Source organism: Phodopus roborovskii, unplaced genomic scaffold, assembly GCF_943737965.1.
Source record: "Phodopus roborovskii unplaced genomic scaffold, PHOROB, whole genome shotgun sequence".
Taxonomy (NCBI): domain Eukaryota; kingdom Metazoa; phylum Chordata; class Mammalia; order Rodentia; family Cricetidae; genus Phodopus; species Phodopus roborovskii.
In genome coordinates, this window is record NW_026126639.1 from 1,475,898 (window position 1) to 1,497,258 (window position 21,361).

General features: G+C 46.0%; 1 protein-coding gene across 1 annotated transcript; it reads right to left on the minus strand.

The window, feature by feature from the left end:
• Window positions 1-178: 178 nt before the first annotated feature.
• On the minus strand, window positions 179-21,342 carry Recql (RecQ like helicase). Its single transcript, XM_051173341.1, has 14 exons — window positions 21,312-21,342; window positions 14,898-15,095; window positions 13,524-13,703; window positions 11,896-12,002; window positions 9,996-10,194; window positions 6,474-6,640; window positions 5,704-5,785; window positions 4,734-4,882; window positions 4,528-4,645; window positions 3,937-4,075; window positions 2,754-2,845; window positions 1,643-1,862; window positions 1,180-1,309; window positions 179-496 (listed from the first exon to the last, which is right to left on the minus strand). The coding sequence occupies exons 1-14, from the start codon at window positions 21,325-21,327 to the stop codon at window positions 347-349; spliced, it is 1,947 nt and encodes a 648-aa protein (XP_051029298.1). The 5' UTR covers window positions 21,328-21,342; the 3' UTR covers window positions 179-346.
• Window positions 21,343-21,361: the final 19 nt, after the last annotated feature.

Here is a 21,361-nt window from a genome sequence, read left to right on the forward strand (position 1 = left end):
ATCTTGGAAGTGTGTGTGTGCCCATGTCAGCATAGTGATGGTTTAAACAAGAGTCACACAGAAAACAGCCGGTCATGGCCAGGCAGACGAGTTTGTAACAGTCATGTGGACTTGACCTTAGATACACTACAGTTAGACGACTGCATACAAGATGCATTTTTCACTATTGTATATTGTAAATTTTCAAATGCTCCTGAATACTCCCATCTTCAGATAAGCTCCGAGAATAAAGCTTTATATGTATAAAATATAAAACTGTTTCAAAAATTAAACACTTGATTAACTATAAAAGTGAACCAGACATGAACATATATAAACAGTTATTTTGTGCAAGACTAGGTATCACTCAGGCATCATCAAGTTTTCTTTTCTTAGCTCCTGTGTTCTTAGAACCAGATGGCTGGAGCCTTTTTGTAGACTTCTGGAAGTTACCTGAACTTCTTTCTTCCCCTTTCGCATCTGCATGTTCCAGCTGACGAGCTTCAGACGATGCAGCCTGTGACAGACAAAGCAGCAACCTGTCAGTGAAGGCTCAACTCCTCCACTGTCTCGTGAGTCACCATCTCAGCACACACCCTGTGTACCGGTTCTTTCCAGGGTCTGCTCCCTGTCTACAGATTTCTGTTCAAATATGGGCAACTGTCTTAGCTAAAACCGGGGTACTGTAAGAGACACCCTGAAGAGGACATGCAGTCCCCAGAGGCTGCCACAGCACAGACTTAACTGTGGCTTATAACCTCTGGGGAACACAGGACTTCATTTTTTTACATTTACTATTTATTTATTGTGTACATATGCACACCATGCATACAGCATACAGGAGTAGAGCATCTCTTCCATTAGATGACAGCTCACAGGGATCAGGTCCAGGGATGGAGCTTAGACTGTCCAAGGACGGCAGAAAGGACTTCTACCACTAAGCCATCTTGCTAATCCCACCAGAGATTTCTTAACCAGAGGATCCCACCCAGTATTATGAGGGAAGCATCTCACAGGATTAGACTTTAAATGGGAGCCCTCACATTCCAAGTAGTTGCAGCCCCCACTCTATACTGGGCCAGTCTATCCAAATTCAAAACCCAGGAATAAAACTGACATCGTTTGTGTGCAACCCAACCTAGTAGAGAACTTCATAAAAGCACCCCAGAGGCTTTAAGCACATTGAGAATCAACAATTACCAAGATGCTGCTCTGTGTGGGCCTCGCCACTTGCAAAGTGACAGCATGGGCTTCGTTGCTCAGAAGACTAGCTCTGGATCCGACTTTCAGATACGAGATGGTAGCGTACGCTGTGAAACTGTAGTCTTCTCTGTAAAAGAAAGGAATCAATCAGAAAGCTGAAGGAATCACAGAAAACACTTTTAGAACAGTATAATTGTATAAAACACTAGAACAACACAAATATAACCTTCAAGGGAAATAGGTTGGGTTTTGATTTTTCTTTTTTCCTTTGGGTGGTAGTTTTTTGTTTTGTTTTGTTTTGTTTTTTTTAACTTTTCTGACTTCATGATCAAGGCCTAAGACTACTAACTAGGTAACCTGTTTTCTATAGTGCCTAACAGTCCACATCAAATAACTGCAAAACTGTTGCCTGTGCACCAGTCACAGGGCTTGAAGACATGAAGACAAACAGGCCGTGTACTTGAGATACTGCTGCAGGAGAGCGTGTGCAATGATCTTCTCCAGGTCTTCTCGGGGAAGCAGGGGAGCAACAATACCAGCCACTCTCAACTTGGCTGCTCCCTTCCCCATCCAGGCATCTATGAGCTTCAGCGGGGTGAGCTTTTCGTTCAGTGCCTCTGCCTGCTTCAGGATCCTGACCAGGTCTCTGCAGTGCTGCGTTACATTCTTCTTCTCAAACACTGCAACGACAGAGGATGATGGGCGGCTGGGATCGAGAAGTCAGGGCGAGAAGCCAGCTCTGGTTAACGGCTTGATTAGTACTGTGGCCGTCTACACATACTTCTTTTAATGTGCTCAGAATTAAGACCAGAGCGCTCACTCCTCGGGCTTTATCACCAGACTAAATTCTCCTCCTAAAGCACATGTAGGGATTACGGTGATGTAAAGGCAGAACCTGGCTACCAAAGGCTGTACCGTGCTCCAGGAACGAGTGACATCAGTGCGAGGTGCGCATTCCAGGAGAAAACCTGCTCTTCCCACCTTCTTATCTGATGCTGCTAATCACAAGGTACTCTGAAAGCCAGTCTGCGCTCTGAGGGAGCGCTCTGACAGATACTAGACTAGCACCCTGACTTACACGTAGGACTCATGAGCCTCGTGTCTATAAAACAGCCTCGTGAACTAGCTATCAAATTAGTGTCTGTAGCTGTCTGTCAAGTAAAAAGCACAGAGAACTCTACCCACTGAAACATCAGAACACAGCACAGACCAGAAGTAAAAGCTGCATTGAGATGCACGGTCCTATATTGTATCAAGAACAGAGACTATAAGGTATAGATACTGTCTTACATTAGCCTTTTCTTAGGGTAGAGTATTTCTATTCAGGGGAATTCTGACTTTTCCTTAGTTCTTAAAAACTTTGATGTCCTCAGTATAGCAATATGACATGTGTGCATACATATTTGATTTACTTTGTTTCAAAAATTTGTATCACTTTTGAATCTGAAACATTCTAATCAGTTTGCCTTTTAATTCTATTTGGTTTTAATTCTACTTAACTCACTTCCCACATGCAGCCCTTGCTTCATTGACCCCCCCCCCCCAAGCGTCTAATAAAGCAACAAGCTTACAAATGTCTTTGCAGCAGTTGTCACACATTTTGTCACAGGCGTCTGCATTCCACACTTCATCAAAATGTTGTGCTATTAACACACGACGACACCTGCAGACACACGAGAGGCGTCACTCATCCAGTCAAGCTTTAGGCTCTGCTTCAGGTTAACACCTGTGCTGGCTTTCTACTGCGTCAAGGGAGCCCACAGATGCGGAGACCAGGACGACACCAGTGTGTCATCTTCCCCTTGTCTAAGGAATCTCACAGGGTCAAAGTCAAGGTAATGGTAGGCTGGACGTCTCTGGAAGCCGTAATCTCTGTGACTTAACACTGTCTAGAGTGTTAACCCCCTGGTTCCTGGCCCCCTCTGCCTTCAGAGCCATCAACTGTGGGCTGAGGCTACTCTCATCACAACAAACTGACCTCTTTACTCCCTCTGCCACATAAGGACCCCTGTGACTACAATGAAGCCACCCGCGGAGTCTCTGGTGACTCCTGTTTTACCAGCAGTGTGTTGACAACCATCATTTCCGAAGCTATCTGTCTCACTTTGAGGAGAATGCTCTTGATGATGGGGTCCTTATATTTTACACTAAACCTGAAAATAGTCTTCCCAGGAATCTCCTTTCTTTTGACGACTCTAGCATAAGTTGGAAAGCAAATGCAGTTTTTAATCATTGGCAGGTGACCTCTTACTTGAGCTCTTTTGTGACAAGTATTAAGACAGGATGGTGGAGGCCCTGGGGCCCCAAGGGAGCTGAGTGCTATAAGCAGAGACTGCATGTATTTCCTAAGGAGGGACTTGACCCCGCCCTGGATCACTCAGAGACTGACATGCATTTCCTAATGAAAGACTTGACCCAGCCCTGGGTCACTCAGGCTCATCACCAGGAGCATGCCTGAACTTGCCTCCCCAGTGCCTAGCTTCCCATACAACTTTCCAGTCACTGTAGGCAGTTACACACTGCAGCCAAAGGAAAACGGCTTGCTACATAATCTTCAACAGACTGGCCTCGAGGAGCACCTCAGAGACAGACAGAGACCCTTTTATCAGAGCCAGGCACTCAGGGGTCCAGGTCTCTCCACTATAGGCATCTACCTTCACAGTGCTCTGTGCTAACAGCAGTGTATTCAGTAGGTACCCAACCACCACACAACACACACATGACATGCTACATACAGGAAAGCAGATGGCTCACTTGCTTATATTCTGGCAGTATGACACCATCTCATACAACTTCTGCTGTCCTACATTCTCCATGACCACCATCGAGCTGATCCTGAATATGTCTCCAAAGCCATAATACAGAATACAGTCTGCTCTCGAGTCATCGCGACCTGTGCTTTGAGGAATCTTGAGTTTGCATCACTACTTTCAAAAATCCGTAACATGCAAAAGTGTATGTCAATTGGCTGACAGCTTCACAATAAATACGAAGTTCATGTGTGAGAGCTACCTTGAGGTTTTAATGACTACAAAGAGGCTCATCAAAAATCAGCTTATTAATATAGAGAAAAGAATGTCCATGAATGGTCCAGTTATTGAGCTTGTATAGGTGGACCTACTAATTAAAATTCCAAGGGGTAGACATGAACATCATAATAGCTTACAACATGTAAGAAACAATTTTTAACATCCCAACAGAATGCGTGCAAATAAGTATAAATCTGGTTTTTAAAAATATTTGTTCTAAAAGTTACTACCAAAAGCAAGCATTGAACGCAGGCGATTCTTAAGATGTCCTCTGCAAAGCCTCCAGAGATTACTTCTGCACTGGAGTCCTACATACCTGCACGCCCACTCTCCTGGTAGTAATTCTCCATGGATTTGCTCATTGAATGATGGATGACAAACCTCACATCTGGCTTATCAATTCCCATGCCAAATGCAACTGTAGCCACTACCACCTACAATGTGTTAATACTTGGTTAATTAAGTCATTTAAATATTTTAAAAGGTTAATTTAGGCTTTCATAGAAAATACATATACTTCACCTGAAGCTCATTGGCTGACCACAGTGTATGAACCTTGGTCTTATCTTCTGGTTCCATATTGGCATGGTAAGTGCCTGCACGAATTCCCAGTTTTTGTAAACTAATGGTAACTTGTTCAGAGTCTTTCTGAGAAAAACAGTATATTATCCCTGCAGTAAGTAAAACATGACCACTGAGTAAGTATGTATGCATGGCACAGACCTGGAAGGTAATCTGCACCATGCTCAAGACCCTGATCTGTTACAAGGCGGAAGGGGGATGAGCTGTGAAAGCCCAAGGCCCTGAACACACACTGACTGTTAGGTATAATCCAAGGTTGATGCCCAGCTTAGCCCAAGCAGAAATGAGCCTGTGCGTTCCCCATGACCAAAAGAGGGTCTCTCTGCAACTTCATCCCCGCTACACAGCATTTCTTAAACTGATATAAACTCTGAGATGCTTTGAAGAGTGAGTTTGAAGAATCTGCTGAGATTCAGTTAAAGTGGCCTTTTCAAGTGTGTTTGGAGGGGGGCAGGGTGATAGCCCCTAGCGTGCAGGTACAAACTCCAGGACGGACAAAACACCTACAGCCTCTCTCGGACTTGACTCAGGAACTCCTTTTCCCAGATACCACTACTCTCTGCTAACCACGCAGAGGACGGTTCTAGGCACTGGTGTAGTTCCTAGCTCAGGGACCCAGGGATAGATGTCCCCAACTTCACCTTGCTTCACAGGTTTGCACAGGACCCTTCTTCAGAATATCGCTGCTCACACAGCAAGGTACACGACAGATACTAGCTAACGTGTCAACCATACTGTCACCGGACCTACTCCACAGCAGGCAAAGCATGCACGCAGCTTTGACTCCAACTGTGCAGGGATGCCACACATAGCCCCTGAGACCAAATGAATAGATTTGATCTCGTTTCCAGGTATAAGTCATGTACCACTGGAGGGATTTATGCCCCCAAGCTGACTTGTTTTATATTACCTGATTGCCCTTTGTATCGTCTACTAATGAGCTTTACAATGTCCTCAATAAAGTCTTCGGCATTCGGGGGCTTTTGCCGAACCTACAAAAAACGGTGTCATTAAAAAGTAGATTCACCAGTGACACCCAAGTTGTGCCTGCCACACAACCTCTGAGGTGTGAGTCCACATGGGAAGTGACCCTTCCTGTCAGTCTTGCTGGCCTTGCAGGACTCACACGTGACTCATTCCTGCCTCTGCCCAGCCTCTCTCCTTGATTTTCAGTCCCTAATCTGCCACAGTGAGGAGGCATAGAATAGCTTGTGAAGATGGATGCTTTTCTATTGTCTGATGCTTTAATAAAAACATGAAGCACAGGATGAAGCAATAAAAATGCAGAGATTAACCCTGTCCCGAACACAGCTTGAAAGAAATCAGAAAGCCACTGGGATAGTTTACCTCCAAGCATGTGTATCAGATAAAATCCACATGGGAAATACTGGCAAACTCATTAGTGTGTTCATATGTTTCTATTACTTGGTTACACAGATGTCAGTGGGGCTCTTGATTTTACCCCTCCTTGCTCTCAATCCTTGTGCAAAAAAAGAGTCTAACAAATATACCCCACTTGCTCAAATTGTATATAAAAGACAGAATCACTTAACACAACTAATTGGATTACGCTGCACAAGACACAGATAAAGTAAAGCACTAATGAATGTCCTAATAATTACTTCATGACATTAAAATGCTTATATTTTCTGTCATTATAAATAAGTAACCACTGTATACCTCATAATAAAGATTTGGTCGGTTGAAAGATGCTGTAAAAGTCAAACACTTTTCCACACACAAGATTTTCTGTGCATCCTTCAAAACAGGGTTAGTTGCTGTTGCGGTCAGCCCAATCAGTGAGGTGTTGGGAAACTGGCGCTTCAAGATGCCAAGTGCCTTATAATCTGAAAAAGATGACACAGTCTGTCTCTCTGTGAGCCCTCAGAGAATGAGGGTAAATCAGATGATTAACACCACACAGAGGAGCAATGGCTCCCAGTTTTACTTGCAGAGTTAACTATGTCTGAAGGGCCTGCCACTCTTGAATTTAGAGGTTTTACTGCACTTTTCTTCAGAAATAATGTTCTTGACAGAGGTCTGTTAAGAGCAGGTGTTGTGCAGATAGTTCCTCTGGACTGAAACATTTGTGGGAGGCCATTCGGGCTCAAGAAACTCACATGGCTGCAAAGGTCTCTCCCTGAGGTTATGTAAGTAAACAATTGCTGGGAGGAGGGAGGCTCTCCAGTAGTGTACTGCCAGTAAACCTACCCAGGACGCCTGTGCTGCATCATTCGTGAGTCGTCACCCACGCTGGCCTGAGCTTCCCAGTGACAGCTCTAAATCAGTCATGTTCCTGTATTGCTTCACCAAGCTGGGCTTGTGTGGGACTGTCTCTTTGATGTGTCATGACTTTCTCTATCTGGGTTGAATAGCAGTGATAGTCCTAGAAAAGGTCATGCAGTAAGGGGCACACGGCATGCTGTCAAGCGGTGCACTGTGGTATACTTGTTAAACAATAGCTCAAGAGTCGGTGGGAAAATCAGAACACTTCATCTATCACAACCAGCAAGCTAGATGAAGCCATCAGTCATTTGTGTGATCATCACAGATCTACTACCTGGTCACCCCAGAGTAGCAGTTCAGAGCAGAAGACAAGGTAAGGCCTCTGCTTTTGGAAGAACCTGTTGTAGAGACACCATTCAGGCTGATACCTGTCACACATGCAATCATAACAAGAGCGGTCCTTTATTCCCCTTCAGTACTGGAAGAAACTGACAAAGAAATGGGGTAAAAAGTGAGCACTGGAGAAGATGACTGCCTAGGAAGCTGAAGACTTCAGACATAGCGTTTGTGTCAGGTCTGGAAGAAGACACAGGGCCAAACAGGAAGATAGCATAGTGCTAATTACTGTGGGAATTACCCAGCAAGCAATTCAGGGGCCAGATCACAGGGTATAATCTGGATGAACCCACTGTCCAATACATTCAGGGACTTCTATGTCCCAGAATTTCGTCCACATACAGTACCAAGAGCAGCTTGTCTTTGAACATGTTCCTGGCAAGTTCTAGTCAACCTAACTCTCCATTCTTCCTTGGACTCCTCTTCCAAGGGTAAGCTTTGACATCCAACAGTGGTAGAATCTTACAGCAGGTTCCACAGATGCTACTTAGAGGACAAGACCTCAGAGGGCTCTCCATCAGCTTCCCACTGAGGCCCCCTGGACACTCAGCCCTGATTCGACCTCCCTCACAATGCTCAGGAAAGTACTCTAGGGTTACCTGCTGGTCCTCCAGCTTCCCTCTTCCTACCAGCCTGTGCTCAGTTCTTCCTACAGCTGTGCAAGGTCTATGTCCCATCTACATAAATCCTGTCACATTCACAATGCCTCTGATTTCTGCCTGCACTCTGTCTGAAACATTCATGTAAAAATCAGGCTTTTGTGAGGCTAAGAACAACACAGCCAGTTTGTTCTAAGAAGCCAGGACTCTATGTGATAGGGCATGAGGGGTCATCATATAACTTTCAAGTCAGACAAAGAACATAACAGACTTACATTTCAGAAATAAATATTGAATAGCACTGCAAAGATCATGCTAGAACAAGCAAATACTGGACAAAGAGAAAAGCCTGTTTTAAGGCCCATACCAGATGTCTTCAGTGCTGAGCTATGGCAACATGGTTGAGATAATGGACTCTGGGGCTAAAGAGATGCTTTAGCAGTTGAAATCACTAGCTGCTCAACAGGGTTCAATTCCTGGGACCCACAGGGTAGCTCAGTCCAGTCCAGAGGATCTAAGACTCTCTTCTCTGCCTTCTGAGGCATCAGGAACACACAAGGTGAACATAACACACAAAGGCAAAACACTGATATATATGATGAATAAATCTTAAAAGAAAAAAATTTTTTTTAAAGGTAATGGAGTTCTGGGGTTGAAATTTAAGAAAAAAAAATTACAAACTAGAAAATTAGTCTTCGGGCCATAAGAGCACTGTCACAGAAGAAATTTAAAGAAAGGTAACGATAGAACAGAACTCTAGAAAACACTGATATCTAAGGAAAAAAATGAAAGAGACAAAAAAATTAGCACGAAATCCAACAGTGTTTGTTACATGACAGTAAACAGGGGAGAAGGTGGTGGGTGTGACCAGTGTCAACCACTCAAATGCTGAGAGGTGGAACTTGCTGGAAGGACTGTAGACAGCTAACAGGATAACTGACTGCCCGATGGAAAGCTGAGCTGTGGTGGAAAATGGTGCTGTAACATCGACATCAGGAATGGGAAAGCAGCCCCTTATCTGACACAGGCTGGTGGGATGACCACAGTCCAGGGCAAATGCAGCAGAGGCCGGGGACAGACAGGCAGGCTGACCCAGGTCCTTTAGAGTGAAAATCCCCAGAAGGAAAAGTGGCCAAAGCCAGGGAATAAGAATTCTTAATTTAAAGTTGTGGCCAGATATGATTGCACATGCCTTTAATTCCAGCAAAGGGGAGGGGGGGATTCAGGCAGAAACAGCAGATCTCTGTGATCTCAAGGCCACAGTGGTCTACATAAGTGAGTCCCAGGACCACACAGAGATAGCCTATCTCAAAAACCAGAACAAAACGAATATAAAACTGCATGCATGTATGCACGCATGCATGTATGATGTATGTGTGAACACATCCATGCAGAGGTCACTGACTGCCTTAGGTGTTGGTTCTTCACCTTCTAGCATTTGAGGCAATGTCTTTTAGGTTGTTGCTACTGTGCTGTCTACACCTGGCAAGCTGGCCCACGAGCTCCCAAGAATTCTCCTGTCTCCCCCTCCCATCTTGACAAAGGAGCGCCAAGCTACTGGAGTCAGCTTTTCATGGGTCCTGGGGATTCAAACACACCTGGAAAGTGAACACTGAACTAGGTCCTTAACTTTCTCTAGGATGACTATAGGATTAAGTTGGCAGCTGAAGTATTACTACGATGTCAGCTGAAGTATTACTAAAACATCTCATCAAACTTCAGCTGTTCAAGTTGGATGGGATACTGAAAATCCCAGGAAGATGAAACAGCTTTAAAGTCTTGCAAATTCCTCAATAAATAAGAAACAGTCAGGAAGGGGCTGGAGATGCCAGCGATGAACACGGGCTAGAAGGCAGGTATCTCACAGGCTAGCATGAGTATGTGAGATGCTGCAATGAGAAGCCAGGGGGGACAAGGGCAAGCACTTTCACCACCACGTCGAGCTGAGCAAGAACCCCGTCCCCAACAGAGACATACATACCAGGCCTGAAATCATGTCCCCACTGGCTGCAGCAATGCACTTCATCCACTGCTATCCGGGTCAGCCTCCCAGCTTCATATGCTTTCTCCAGCCTTGACATGAACATCTTGCTTTTTGCGATTTTCTCTGGAGTCACATAAATCAGCTTTAACTGGGAGTTTCTATTCAGCATCTCAGCGTGAACCCATTTCACATGTTCCTATTAAAGCAGAGCAGAAGCAAGCATTGTAGAGTCAAGCTGGTGGACCAGGGTACTAAGTGAGAAAAGGGTGTTCATTACTGAAAAGCAACAGCCTGGGGCTCTTCCTGAAGCAGATGTTGGCTCATTAAAACCGAAGCCACATCAATCTGGAAGCTTCATGGCAGCCGCGCAGACAGTATTCTAGTTACTCACTTACTCCAGATGGCTGAAGATAAAATCAGTTACTTGGCAAAAAAAAAAAAAAAGAGGGAGAAACATGAATGTGACAAAATTCTCCAATAATGTGTATAATTTAAATTGTTAATAGAACCCAAAATGTGTAATACAGTAGCTGTGGCCATAATGGTAGGTTTTACAAGTGCGTTCATTACATTTATAATTATAAACCAATCAATAAAAATATTTTTAAATTACAGCTAATTTAATAATGTTATCAACCTATTTAAATACATAAATACATAGGCTCTTGGGTACACTCACCGTATACATTCTATCGTATCATACTTTAGACAGGATGCGTTCAGTGTTGTACTGAGCTTTCTCTTTTCTCTTCATTAGAGGTCTGCACACAGGCCAGCAAGATATCTCAGCAGGCAAAGGAGTCTGCTGCCAAACCTGAGAACCTGTGTTTGATCCTCAGGAAACACAGTATGGAAGGAGAGAGTGACCCCTGCAAGCTGCCTTCTGACCTGCATATATGTAAGCACCGTGGTGTGTTCATGCCCTACTCCACTGACACAAATGAGTGAAACAAGATAAAACTCTGAAAAACTTCCAATCAGAACCCAAGGCCTTGGATTTGTTTTATTAATAAATCAAGGGGTTAAGAGTACAGATGAAAAATGGCAACTATATGGCAACTTCTTTTTCCTTTTTTTATTATTGACACTAATTTGTGTATTTTAAAGAGTTGGAGAATGGAATTTGCAACGAACATCTTGGAAGTGGTCTGTCCTTACAGATAAGGATAAGATGATCCACCCCCACACGTGTTCTTAGTAACTCATTTTCTATATTAAACTAGACTAAAGGTTCTTCTTTGCTATTTGTAAATGTGTGTTGTACACATGTGGAGATGTTTACAAGGAGCCAACATCAGAAGTCAGAGTAGTTTCCTCTTCTACACTCTCCACTTTGATATGAGGCTGCCTCTCGCTAAGCCTTGAGCTCATCCATCAGGCTAGGCTAGGCCAGCAAGCTCCAGAGCCTCCCGTCTCCGCTCCCCAGCTCTAGGACTACGTGTCCTGGAATTACTCAGCCTGCCCTTGTGCTGCAAGCACTGTGCACTGAGCCATCTCCACAGGCCCGCCCTGCTCTTTACAGCAGATGCACCCTCCCAAGTGCTAGGCATGGGGAAGGCTGGCATGTGGACAGTGTGCTCACCACCGCCTCTCAACTCTGCAGGATGAAGCAGTGCCTAAGAAAATAAGCTTGCCGGTTCCAAGTTTACTCCCGGACACTGAACCCAAAATCTCCATGACTTTACATCATAAAACACTGCTGCTTTTCACTGCTGTTTGGCTGCTTTTCTTTTCCCCATCTTCATGAGTATAAAGGGCATTTCTTAATGAGTGGGGTATACAAAAACAGACAGTGTCCAGAACTAGCCTGTGAGCATAAGATTGTGACTGTCGGACACAGCTGAGACCCAAATCAGGCAAGAGTTTATAACTGAAAACCCAAGCCGTACTCACATACCTTAGAGCTAGAGGCATTCAACGCCGTAGCTGAAATTCCCAACTGCTTTAAAACCATCAGCTGATCTTCCATGAGAGAGATGAGTGGGCAAATCACAAGTGTAAAACCTAAAAGAGAAAAAAACAAACCCTACTTTCAACTTCACACTCGCACCATGATGGGCGCGGCAATACTCATCCTGTAGCCTGTGGGACCCACCCACTATTCAGGCAGTTGTTGATGCAGATTTATCAGCCTAACTATTTCTTAGCCTCATAAATAAGGGAGATGGGCAAAATAAATGACCAAACAAGATGAATGTAAGCCAAATAAAATATAAAATATTGGGCTGGAGTGATGGCTCAGCAGTTCAGAGCTGAGACTCACACAGCACCAGGATTCAGTTCCCAGACGTGGTGGTTCACAACCATCTGTAACTCTAACTGCAGGAGATCCAACACCTCTTCTGAGCTCACAGGACTCCCGCATGCATGTGGACACAGACGACACTCACACACACACACACACACACACTCACACACACATGCATGTGGACAGATACACACTCACATACAGGCACACATGCATGTGGAAAGACACTCATACCCACACACACACGAATGTGGACACAGGCACACACTCACACACACATACTCACATACACACATGCATGTGGACAGACACACACACAGGCACACATGCATGTGGACACAGACACACTCATACACACACACACACACACGAATGTGGACACAGACATACACTCACAAACACATTTTTAAGACAATAGAAACCTCTACCTTTCTTAAATCCCATAGAAAGGCAGATTTCACTGTTTTGAATTTGTTACCCTCTTTAACAACCAATACAGACAATCTCAATGAAGTAGCACACACCAGGCCTAGCACTAAAGCACTTTAGCAGAGAAAAATTACCCCAACCCTGCCCAGAGGAGCAGTCTATGCTGCTGCAAATGCCAGGCACACGTGGACTTCTCTTTGCACAGCAGACAGTCAGCCCGAGTGCATGCCCGTGAGCAGCAGTGGCTGAACACACTTCAATCTGTAAGTCACGTTACGCTGTGAAAATGACACAACTTTGCATTTCTGCTGTTTGCTCCTCACGGTAACGTGGCGGAGAAGAGCCTGACTTAGACACATCTGTCCACTGCCAGTAGGACCTGAAGAGGCTCCTGCCTTTCAGCCACTCTCTCCCACACTGTCACCTGCTTCCTCGCTAGGCACACACACTCGTTACACTTAAACATAGCCGTGTGTCCGTCATCTTTCAGAAACCCTCGACACCTGCAGTGGCCTCAGCACCACTGTCCCCCGAAAGCCTTGGAACTGAATACTTGAAGCCCTGCTCTCTCCTCAAGCCACTTGGGAGGACACAGTTCACTCCAGCGGCCCCAGACACATACTACGTCAGCCTAGCTCATGGCCCAGCGCGACCCCACGCCAGGCCTCCTCCCACCCCGGCCAACCTGCAGGCCTCTAAGCACTGTGAAGGCCACACACCCAACAACTTCAGCGTTTGCCTCCCTAGCCTCAAACAAGTCCCTTCTCCAGTGCTCACAGGCCAACGAAGACAGTCTAATGCGACAGTATTTCCAGTGGCTTAGACGTCAGCCCTCCTATTGTACATACCATCTGAGCACAGCGCTGGCAGCTGGTAGCACAGGCTCTTCCCACCTCCTGTGGGCATGACCAGAAAGATGTCCTTTTTAGCCATGGTGACATTGACGGTTTCCAGCTGCAGGGGTCTGAACTTCTGCAGTTTAAAAACATTTTGCAGCACATCTTGAACCTTCCCAGACCATGGGAAATCTGGAAAGAGAAAAAATAGGCTTAACAGATTAGAATGATCAGGACTGTAAATGAGAAATGCATATAAATGTTCAGTTTTCATAAAGCCACCAGACCATATGCAAATCACACATATATAAAACATTTAACATCTATGAACCACCAAATGTTTATAATAATATTGTGACTAATTGTGATTAATACAAATAAGTAGTCAAAACAAAAGCATATTGACAACTATATGGTTATTACAACAGAAACCAATTAAACACTAGCCAGTAACTGAAATTAGCGCACATGAAGGGGGTCGTGCTCAGTCAGGCAGGCTCGTGGAAGACAGTCTTAACGGTGACTAGAGAGTTAGTTATAGTACCCTATAACCTCAGGCATGAATGAACTCAACGAAACTCAAATTTGGATGTAAATATTTTGCATTTACAGACCAGTACCAGAAAATAATCTACATAAGCACAAACACACAAATATAATTTCTAGAAATATCCCATTAAAGTTAGTAATAAATGTTTTGTACAGCATTTTAATTGTTTTCATTAGATGTATGGGTATTTGCCTGCATATGAGTCTGTGTACCATGTGAGTGCGTGATGCCTAGAAACATCTGGACACCCTGGGAATGGAGATACAGATGTTTGTGAGCCACCATGTAGGCATTGGGAACCAAACCCAGCAATCAGTGATCTTAACCACCAAGCCATCTCTCTAGCCCGTCACCCACTATTGTAAATTAAGAATGGTTTGTTTTGGGCTGGGTGTGGTGGCACATGCTTTTAATCCCAGCACTTAGAAGGCAGAGGCAGTCAGACCTCTGTGAGTTCAAGACCAGTCTGTTCTACACAATGAGTTCCAGGACAGCTATGTCTACGTAGAGACTCTGTCTCAAAAAAAAAAAAAAAGGGGGGGGGGTCACTATGGCAAGGTTTTGGCTAACTTTTTCTCTTTGTTTTAGTTAATACTTAAACATTTAGCTGATATTCTATTCACTTTTTAGACACTGGGGACTGCTACTAAAACCATATGCAGAGAAAACCCCAATTTTCAAGTCTACATATAAAATACCATGGACCTGGATAAAGAATGTTCTACCTGCAAGGTCCCCATGCCCCACAAGAGCCACCTTTATCCCCAGGGACAGACTGGTCCCCATGGAGTGATGGGACTACATTAAAGCCACCAGAAGGCACGAGACTGGCAAACCTTCTCTGTTCCACTGGGCCGGTGAAGAGTCACAGTCACTGCCCTCCTCGGCGTCTGAGCCCTCCAAGCACTGCTTGATTTTTTTCGTCAGGACTGACTTTTTCTGAAGGAGCTCTTGCTGCCTCTCTGTAAGTTCTTGAAGTTGGATGTCAATTGCATGGAGCTCATTGGTTACAGATTCCAATTCCTCTGTTAGCGCTGCAGCGGGTAGACAAGGGCGGGGGGGGGGGGGGGGAGGTCAGATAGAACGAACGGACAGTACGAGATTCCCTATTGGTTTTGGAAATTCCTGTCTAAATTACAAGCCTAAAAGAGCAGAGGGCTAAGAGCGTTCTAAAGTCACAGATACAGGGTTAATCAGTCCCCCTCCCTGCTAAACCCTCGCCACAAACACCTCAATCTTCCCTTCCACTGAATGCCCAGAATGTCCAATTAAGAACAAAGTACAGATAGGAAAAGCTGAAAGGGACGACACACGGGACGTTCTCCTCAGGGACCTTGGCAGAAGCTAAGCATGTACTAATGACACCGTTCCTGTATGTCACTCAGAACTGCTGTCACAGGCTCCTGGGCCTCTCCCCAGCAAGCCACCTGATGACTGAGCCATTACTTCACAGAAGCCTCCACGCTGCAGCTGAGCAGTGGCATGATAACAGCCTGCCAATCACAAACAATTCAATGGGATACATGATGAAAACCAGTGCTGTGGTAACCCGCTCCATAACATCACCGTGAAAAACCTATGAAGCCTCTGTGTGAAGATCCACCATTAAAGTCAGGTGTCAACGCAAGTATTGAAATCACAGTGAAACCGTGCCACGCCAATGGCAGCAAGGGAAAATTTAAAGCTATCGCATCTGCCCATGCATCAGTCTAGTCTAGTGCCTCTTCCTGGGATGAAGTCTTGTGGTCATGATCTGAAAGGAAGGAGAGCAGCAGCTGTCAGGTCCACACTGGGGTGGCAGGCATGGGGTCAGGTACCTGCTGGTGCCCTTGTTGCCATGGGTCAGAAGCCGTGGACAGCAAGTGGCCTGCGACTTCTCTGTGTTCTGGAAATTTGGAGCAGGTTTGTTTGCACATCTGTGTGGCTGAGGTCTTCAGCAGGACATAGCATCCTGGACATGCTGGCATGGGATCCAAGTCCCAATGAGCACCAGGTGAGTCCCATGCTGTCCTCCTAAGTTCCAGCTTATCGTACAGGATGCAGCCCACCCGTGCAGGTTTGAATGCACCCTTACCTTCCCATGCTTCATACCAGCGCCCTTCCTCACTGCTGGCACAGCTAACCGGGCGCCGGGACCTACCTGACTTGCACAGTTACCCATACTATCTTACTGTTGTTATTGCTACTTCATCACACGGTGCTGCACCTAAGACCTCGGGTGAGCCACACATGCAGTTCAGCCTGACCGACAGCCCAAATCCTCTCTGTACTGAGACAGGCTCTCACTGACTTACCTAGGCTGGCCTTGAACTTACAACGCTCCACAAGAACAGGGGTACAAGCTTATCTTGCCCCTCATGAACCTCATGAGCCTATGGCGACCTCTCAGGGAGTTCCTGACACTAGATTCTGACTACTGGACTGAGGAAGAAAATCAACACAGGTTCAACTCGTAGAAGAATCTGTGTGACACACTGGTATTGCGGTAAATAAGGATCAGGATAAACAAATAGGCCGAATAGATGTTTATTCAGGGAGAAATAACTTACAACCTAGACAGATGAACACCAGGAAATTCAACCCGATCCTCTCCTGTCCGAGTCACGCCAGAAAGAAAGAGCGCCTTCCTGGCCCCCTCTGACCTTCTTCCTCAGGTCACCTCCGCCCATCGCTCCACCCCCCAATGGGCGTGGTCAGTGCTACAGAAGGACTACCTCACTACACACTGGCACAGTCCAAACAGGAGCAGGGATATTTCAAGGGTCCCTGAAGAACAAGGAGAGAGTTGTAGTTTACAGGCCCTCAGGCGGTGCTCACATGGCTCCTCACACAGGCTCCGGTATAGATCTGCACTGTACAGTTCCAGCGTCCGCCTGGCAAGATGGTCAGGGCTGGGGAAGAGGGACCCTAGAAAAGTGGCACAGAGCCTGGGGAGGACTGTACAGGAACTCCACAGGGGCGTAACTGAGAAGATGCGCATGCCCACGAACAATAACAAAGAAGACGCTAACCCATCAGATGGACAAAAGCATCCGGACATCGGTCAAGGCCACTCTTGTACAAGGCCAAGCACAAACTGTTGGGAATTCCGTCACTGCTCCGCTGGCCAACAGCCGTTTGGCCCAGAAGGAGGGGTTGCATCGAAGCGTGTACCACCAGAATAAAAGGCAAGGGCTGCCCTGGGTCGCACACTCTTGGGAGGTGGATGGACGGACAGTGAGCCACGGGAGCAGCCGCACTTAGTGGCTTGGTTCGGGGTCTCCACCCCTTGGGAACGAGGAAACGGTGGCAGCAGCGGAGTGGGACCCACCGGGGACAGCGGAGCAGCCACTGACTTGGCCCAGAGTCCTCGTCCTGTCTTCTGATTACTGTGCAGATTCTGACATTAATAAAGGGTAACGCAACCCCTAAGCCCCTTCTTTAACAAGCCGCCTGTGTTACAGCACCGACATCCACTCGCCTGGTTCCACACAGGTCACTCACTATCCGGCCCACAGACAGCACACACTCCCTGGGTCTCCTCTGTGGCACCATTCTTAAGAGGACCAGCTGCCTGGCAGCAGGCAGACACAACACTGGAACCTTCTACAACAGTTCTACAACAGAAGAGCCTCACTCATGCACACTTGTAAAAAAAAAAAAAAAATCCGCTCTAGTGCCGGCTAACGATACTTTAAAGGCTGGAGTAGTTTCTGTTTCTGGCTCACTCTCTCTCTGTCTCTCTCTCTCTCTCTCTCTCTCACACACACACACACACACACACACACACACACACACACACGCACGCACGCACACTCGCGCACACACAGGCATGGTCTGCTCCATGACAGAGAATACTGACACCTGTGCTGTGGCCTTAGGAAGCAGTGGCCCCTCCTGCTCTGACCTTGAGTGAGCCACTAAATTGCCAGTCTTCCTCAAACCCTGGATGCTGCTGGCCTCGAGGCTCTAGGTACTGAAACTGAAGGCCTGCACTTGCAGATAGAAAGGCAACAGACAAGACAGGCTGAGCTGGACAGGGAAAGTGACCCCTGAGTACTCAGGGGAGGGTGAGCCACTATCACCCTATAGAAATAAAGTGTGTCAAAACCAGGGCTCCAGGGGCACCCCACATTCCCACATTCCCGTGATACAGCTATTGCAAAAGAAGCACACCAATAAGAGAAGTCCTAGCCTAGAAACAAACCACAAGCAGCTCAAGGGCAAAGCTGGGGAGGGCAACCCTAAAACACCAACCCTGACCACCGACCACCAGGAACAAGGCACGCACACCACGCCTTTCTCCTTCACTTTGTGGCCTGCCTACTGGCTGCACCTGTGGCTCTCTGGTTTTGATTTCCCGGTTCCTCTCCTATTTCCCAAACACCTAACAAACGACTGAAGAAGTTAACCTCCTACATCAGGCTGAGAGCCAGTCTCAAGGGAACCAAGAGGATGTAGCTGGGATGATAAAGGCGAATCGGTGCTCTCTCTGGCAGGCTCCACAAGGCAGAGTTTCTCCATGGCAGAAGCATGATTGCACCACTGCCTTTGTGAGTCCAATTAAGGCAGAGACCAAGTGGTGGAAGCTGTGCTGTGTTGCCTTAGCCGGGGTAGAACTACACTGCCCAGCATCCCCTTCGCCGTCAAGTCCTAGAGAACCCTCCTTTCCACATCTACAACTCTAGATGAGTGTCAGATCAGGGCTAGTTGTCTTCCTGGCATGGAAGATAACTTCAGGAAAGCAGCAGGGCCTGCAGAGCACATCCTCCTCCGCTCTCTGAACCTTCAGCCAGGCTGTGGGCAAAAGCACAGCAGCTCTGCCACAGTCTCCCCTCTCCCCAACTGTGTGAGAGCCATGGGACGAGCCGTGTAAGAACTAACAGCCCATCTTCACAGACAGTGGTCTGCCTTCCCTTCCCCCGCTCTAGGCCTCTTCTCATTCTGTTTGCCTTCCAGATACCTCAGGCCTGGTGTCAGTCACACCGCTAACACAGAGGGCTTAACTACTTCCACAGTCATGTAGGGGTTAATCACTGCAGTGAATCCCATTCAACAGACACGGCACTTCTGCTTCCCTGACCAAATTCTGCCTCATCCAGGTATTACCGAAACGAAGTCAGCCCTGGCAACCCTTACGCAAAGTCCTGATGGACCAGATAAGAAAATCTGGGTGTTGAGACACACTCAAAACGATACTATTTCTATAGCTAGCCTATACGATGCAGGTTGCAGGTGCGAGTAATACTCAAGCGAATGACTTCGGCAAGCCACAAGGGCGAACAAGGATAAGTGCAGGGTGCATACTGCTGCTACTTTTTTTTTATCTCAAGAGCATGTTCATGAGAGTGGGTCACACCCCAGAGTCCCTGAGATTGTGTGTGGTCCCTGTGTGGGTGTTCTAGCAATGTCCCAAGCGGAAACTAACAAGTGGTTCCCTCCCAACGCATATTAAACAACAAACCAAAGGCCATTTCAAAGGGTGTTTCAAATACAGATCAACAGATGGATAGAACAGCAGAGGAAGTAGACTAACTTCTTAGAGTGCATCTGCTCCATTATTTGGCATCGGGAGAGCTTAAGTCTGGATAAGTGAGGTAAGATGTGGAATCCAGACAGGACAAAAGTAAGTCTCTGTCCAACAGCACCTGTTAGTCTCATCTTTTCCATGAAGACCACTTGGGTAAGGACTAAACAAACTGCTACCACTGATCACTAACCTGCAAGGCTGTGAGAATGGGTCCTGAAATGAAGCCAAAACATGGGTGGATGTATGTCCACACTTACACTTAGGCAAATTGTAACGTTGTATGCCAGTTTGTGTGGCAGGGTGTGCTGGATACAGACGAAAACCATGCTCAGTGTTTTCCTAAAGAGAACTGAGTCTTGTTTCCCAGCTGGTAGGGTAGTGTGCAGCAAGGGCCATAACCACTACACCACAGAAAAGGCTGGAGAACCACCCTCCTTTAAGCTCCCTGCCCCTGCCAGTGGGTCACCCGCCAATCAAACCAAGCACAAGATCTCACTATCACAGCACAGTCTGACCATGTGAAACCCGCAATAAAGGGAAATACATCAACGCGCTGGCAGCTGATCTGGGGGAGGTGCATAATGTAGGGACTGCTTCTGGAACTTAAGGTAGTACTCAGACAGCCACAGGAAGCTTTAGATTCCAATATGTTCAATGTGGCGCTACTCATATTGTTCAAATGGATAGAGTTCAAATAAGTAAGGTCAGTTTTTAAAAAGCCACACATTCTAGGCATTAAAAATAGAATAATTAAGCTACATAATGTAGACATCTGTAGTCTGTATGTTTTTATTTTTCATATCACACTCCAAAACTGTACAAATTGTTAAAAATTTGGTTGAAAAATCATAAAACTGTTGTCAGCATTCATATTAACTGGAGCACTGGGGTTATGAGTGATTTATATTTCCTTCTTTATCTGTTCTCAGTCTCCTAGACATCAATGCAGTCACTGTGCAAAACAACACCAGCTCCTCAAAACATTAAACATGAAATTATCATTTGACTCAGTAGGTCCAATTCTAGGTACACACTCAAAACAACTGGAGAGATGGCCAGTGAGATGGCTCAACGGGTAGTGCTTACTGTGACACTGCCTAATGGCCTGAGTTCTATCCCTTGAATCCACAGTGGTAAGAGAACTGATTCCAGAATATTTCACTCTGACCTCTCCACGGATGCTGTGACACACACACACACACACACACACACACACACACACACACACACTTAAAAGCCCATGTAAAGAGGTATTTAAGACATTTCTATACCGAAAGTCATATCAGAATTATTCTAGTTGCCATCAGCAGAAGAATGGGCAAAAGCACATACAGTCAATGGAACAGCGTGGGCCTTAAAGGGGAAAAATACTTGGACACACATTCCCTTGAAGGCATAATGCCATGCGAGGTTTAACAGACACCCCTGTGTGTGAGGCCCCTAAAAGGTCAAGTTTAGAGAGAGAAAGGAGAACAGTAAGTCTCCAGGCTGGAGGAAAAGAAGTGTAAGGAGCTTAGTAGACCAACATTCAATCTGGGGTGGTAAGAAGGTTCTGGAGATAGACAACCATCAGTGACCTATTTGTTCACTAATACTGAAATGGGAAATCCTGTTGTGCACATAAATAAAACAGCTTTAAAAAAATCATTTCTAAAATCATAACTGTTCAAACTTTTTTTTAATCAAAGAGCAAATCAAAGTAGGACAAAATAACATACAAAGCATAATTTCATTCACTAACCTGAGACAGATGCCATTCTAAAACGGAACTGGAGATCCAAACGTCCTTCT

Excerpts from the sequence above, each read along its gene's own strand:
- Recql (XM_051173341.1), bottom strand. Across the intron at positions 10,195-11,895 it reads TGAATGCCTCTAGCTCTAAG|GAACATGTGAAATGGGTTCA; the intron begins GTATGTGAGTAC and ends CTGCTTTAATAG. Across the intron at positions 4,646-4,733 it reads GGTCAGCCAATGAGCTTCAG|GTGGTAGTGGCTACAGTTGC; the intron begins GTGAAGTATATG and ends AACACATTGTAG.